This window comes from Fonticula alba, assembly GCF_000388065.1.
Source record: "Fonticula alba strain ATCC 38817 unplaced genomic scaffold supercont2.1, whole genome shotgun sequence".
Taxonomy (NCBI): Eukaryota; order Rotosphaerida; family Fonticulaceae; genus Fonticula; species Fonticula alba.
In genome coordinates, this window is record NW_009242971.1 from 1307225 (window position 1) to 1311384 (window position 4160).

At 67.8% G+C, this 4160-nt stretch overlaps 1 protein-coding gene across 1 annotated transcript in view; it reads right to left on the bottom strand.

The window, feature by feature from the left end:
* Positions 1-4160, bottom strand: part of H696_00293 (hypothetical protein) — a gene marked incomplete at its 5' end in the record, with an annotated part of 14564 nt that overhangs the window by 1393 nt on the left and 9011 nt on the right. The window contains 5 exons of the mRNA XM_009494141.1: positions 222-745; positions 883-1689; positions 1858-2777; positions 2927-3750; positions 3875-4013. Coding sequence (XP_009492416.1) covers positions 222-745; positions 883-1689; positions 1858-2777; positions 2927-3750; positions 3875-4013 — 3214 coding nt within the window. The remainder of the gene's footprint in view (positions 1-221; positions 746-882; positions 1690-1857; positions 2778-2926; positions 3751-3874; positions 4014-4160) is intronic.

The window sequence follows — 4160 nt, forward strand, 5'->3', positions numbered from 1 at the left end:
CAGACAGGCAGACAGGCAGACAGACAGACAGGCAGACAGACAGACAGACAGACAGACAGACAGACAGACAGGCAGACAGACAAGCAGACAGACAAGCAGACAGACAAGCAGACAGACAAGCAGACAGACAAGCAGACAGACAGGAGGTCAGTGTGCGGGCAGGCGCGACCGGGAGCAGCGAGGAGGAAGAGCGGGCATGGTTCGGATGGATTGGAGCGCACCGATATCCAACAGGAAGTCGAACTTCAGCAGGAGTTCGTGGCCGAAGAAGGTGGCCGGCAGGTCCAGCAGCTGGGCAATGAAGGTGGCCACACTCAGGCGCAGGGCTTCCGGGATGACCATGCTCCCGTGCGGGTCGAAGGGGTGGTCCAGCGGAGCCAGCGCCGGAGACGACCCGCCCGGGCCCGGGCCCGGGCCAGCGCTCGGGTCGGCGAAGGTCCCCCGGAAGGCATGCTCGTAAAGGACCTGCCGGGTTAGGCGGTTGATGGTGGTGACGATTTTGGGCGGGGGATGGGCAAAGGACACCTGCGGCAGGGACCCGAAAGGATCGCCCACCTTGGAGTAAGCCGGTGCCACCGGGACCTCGACCATGGTCATGCCAAAGGTCGAGGCCCGGCGCTGCCATTGTTGGATCATGTCCTCGAGGATGCGGGCCGTGCAGGCGACCCACTGCAGGTCGAAGTGATACAAAAGCCCCGGGTCAAAGTGCTGCTCGTAGTGGAGGAAGGCCCACTCGGTGCGGTCACTTCGCGTGGCGGAGCGCGGGAGGAGGGGCATTTGGCCGGGGAATGGTGCAGGTAAGTCAGTCACTGGAAGCGGGCACCGAGCGGGCGGGCGGGCGGGCGGGCGGGCGGGCGGGCGGGCGGTGGCGCGCGTGCGCACCTCTTTTTCAAGGGATCCGCATCCAGCACCAGGGACTTGGTCTTCTGGATGACACCCAGTTTGGGCGGAGCCGGGGAGATGGCCGAGGACCGCCGGGTCGCATCGTTTGCCGGGTCGGCGGAGGCAGCAGGCAGAGGCGCCGCCGCCGCCGGGGCCGGGGCCGGGACCGCCAATGTCGGAGCCGTGCTCTGCCGCGGCAGAACCGGGAAGGTGCTCGGGGTCATGCGCTCCGGTGTCGAGGGGGCGGTCATGCTGCCGGGGCCGGCGGATGGGGCAGGGCCGGCGGCTGCCGCGGCTGCCGCCCCGGCGGAAAGGCCCTTCAGATCCAATAACGGCGAGGAGGCACCAAGCAGCGACACATATGACGAAGAGGCCGACCAATTCTTGGTGATCCGGAACCAGCGTTTGCTAAAGGGCTCAACTGGGGCAATGTCCGGCGGGGGGCCCACCCCGGGGGAGGGCTGCTGCGCGAGGGCCGGCGGCGGGGTGGCCGAGCCGAGGGCCGTGTCTGTGTCACCAGCGGCCGGGGCCGGGGCAGCGAGTCCAGCCGACGCAGCCGGCTCGACATTCGGCGGCGTCACAAGCATCTCATTCACCTGGTAGTAAAACAAGCCGTCGATCATGTTGTGCGCATGGATGACGTGCAGGATAACCCGGCGGCGGAGGAGGTCCCGGCCAAATTGCAGCGCATCCTCCCGCGTGTCGACCCCCTCAACATGGAGCAGGATCCAGTCGATGAGCTCGGTGCCGATGATGCAGCGTTCATACACGCACTGGTGCCACACGCGGTTCTTCAGAGAAACGCCACTGTGAAGCCCGGGTTGAACAGGGAGGGAGGGGGGGGGGAGGGGGGGCGGAGAGGGGTGAGAAATGGCGGACGGCGCGGCACAGGGCAAAGAAGGCAAGCCGACAAGTCTGCCACAACCAAGGGACAGGTGCCGGCGCACGTGAATGCGCGCATGGCCGGCTACGCACCCGGTGGGGTCCATCAGGGCTGCGGCGATCTCGGTGGTGGTGGCTCCACGCCGCAGGGTGGGCACCTTGCCCGGGGGAGCCCGCTGCAGATGCCCGGCGACCTTGACCCACTCGCCGTGCTCGGCCCCGGTGGCCGTGATGCTGAAGGACACCTGGTCCCGGGAGTGGCGGCGATACCGGTGGAAGACCTCGGCGAAGCGCAATTGGGCTGCGATGCGGAATTCCTCATCGTCAAGCTTCTCCTGGTGGGCAAGCGCGCAAATTTGCATCTGCAGGGTGGACCGCGCGGCGCCGATCTTCTTCGGCAGCCAGGGAACCAGGGTGAAGCGCGTGCGCCAGTACTTCAGCGAATCGCTGTGGGCCGGGGCATCGGCGTCCGGCACCAGTCCGGCAAGCAAATGATCCAGCCGGTTCCAGTTGTACATGGACATTTCCGAGTACTGGAAGGACACCGATGCCGGGCGATAGCACTGCATCGAGGAAAGTAGCGGCTTCAGCAGGGCCCGACTCACGGACGAGGGGGTCGCTTGGGACCCGGGGCCCGGGGCAAAGGCCGAAGCCGAGGAGGAGGATACCTGTTGCGAGACGCTGGCCGTGCGCCGGACAGCCAGCGTGCTGGCCGACCGACTGGGCCCGATGGATGCCGGGTCTTCGCTCGAGCCGGAGAGGGTATTCCGCCGGGAGTCGGAGGCTGGGTCGGTCGAATCGGCCTCCAGCCCCGGGGAGCCGGACTCCAACAGAGCCGCCGCATGTGCGGAGCCCTGCTTGCGGGAGGCCAGCACCAGGACGTCGACAAAGTCCTCCGGCACATCGTACCGCTTCCAGACAATGAAGTTGTACGTGACACTCGGCACCTCGCGACGGGACCGGCGCGACGACCGGCGGACCTCGATCGACTGGGTGTGGACATTGAGATTGAGCTTCAGGCGACCAGGGGGCGGGGGGCGGGGGGCGGGGGGCGGGGGCGGGGGGTGAGGAGACGAAGGGCGAAGAGGGCTCGGAGTGTTTGAGGGCGCGCTTGGCTGGGAAATGGAGGCAGGTAGGCCGGCCGGCCGGAGGAGAGGCGCACCCGGTGGAAGTCATTGGCCACCGACAGGTAGAAAGGCTTGCTGAGCATGTCCAGGGCGGTGACGCCGCCGCCATACACATCGAGCGCATGTGGCCGGGCGGTGCTCGAACTGGCAGTGCTCGAGCCAGGCCCCGGGCCGGGACCGGGGCCCGGGCCGGAGCCGAACCCGGGAGCAGGCCCCGGACCCGGGCCCGGGCCCGGATTCAGCCCCTGGGGGAAGGGTGGCGCGTGCACGAGCCCGGGGGAAGTGATGTCGGCCGGGCCGCCAGCCGCAAGGAGTCCTCCCCCGGTCAGGTTGAGCCCGCCGGCGCCGAGCATGGGGCCGGAGAAGCCGGCAAACACCGGCCCCGGGGCGCCGAGCCCGGTGATGTCCGATCCGAGCAGGCGCAAGTCCGAGAAAGTCGGCGGGATGATCAGCTGGAACCCCTGAGCCAGGCGCTGGGCCACGAGCTCGAAGAAAAGAGCCTCAATGCGGTCGTAGAATATTTGCTGGTCATCGTAGCTGCTGAAGAGGGACAGGGTGTAGGAGTACTCGTTGTAATGCTTGTCCAGCTCCTCCTCAGTCGGGACATAGTCCGTGGTCAGGGGCAAAATGGCCGGGGTTGAAAGGGACAGCCACTTGACGCCGTCGCCGCCGCGCGAGGAGACCGCCGTCGAGGCGGACGCGCTGTCGCCGAAGGCATGCGGCCCCAGGAGCAGCAGCTCCGACGCCGTCGGCAGGGCATCCACACTGGCTGACGCGCCGGCCGGCGGGAGGCCGGACAGGAGGCCAGATCGCGCCCCGCGGCCAGACGCGCCCCCGGCCCCAGGCCTGGGCAGGGCGCCTGGCGGCATCAATGAGTCGGGGCCGACCGAACGTCCAGAGGCCGGGATGTCAATATTCGAGAGGGCCCCTGCAGGCAGGCAGGCAGGCAGGCGGGCAAGCGGCCAGGCGATGGGAAGACGTACCGACGCGCCGCGAATGGATGGAGGTGGCGGCCTCAATGGGGAAGGCGTGGTACCAGCGCCGGCGATAGGCACTCAATTTGAGTTGGCTATTGGCGGGGTTGGTGGGGTTCAGACGCTTGCCAGACAGGGAGAAGGAGGCCTGTGTCGGCGATGACAGTGGCAGCGGCAGCAGCAGCATCAACAGTCAGGGGCCCCCAAATGGCAGTCGGCAGTCGGTGGTCAGCAATATCGGGAGATGTCGTTCGAGAGGCGCCAAAGAGAAGGACACCGGGGGGGGGGGGGGGGG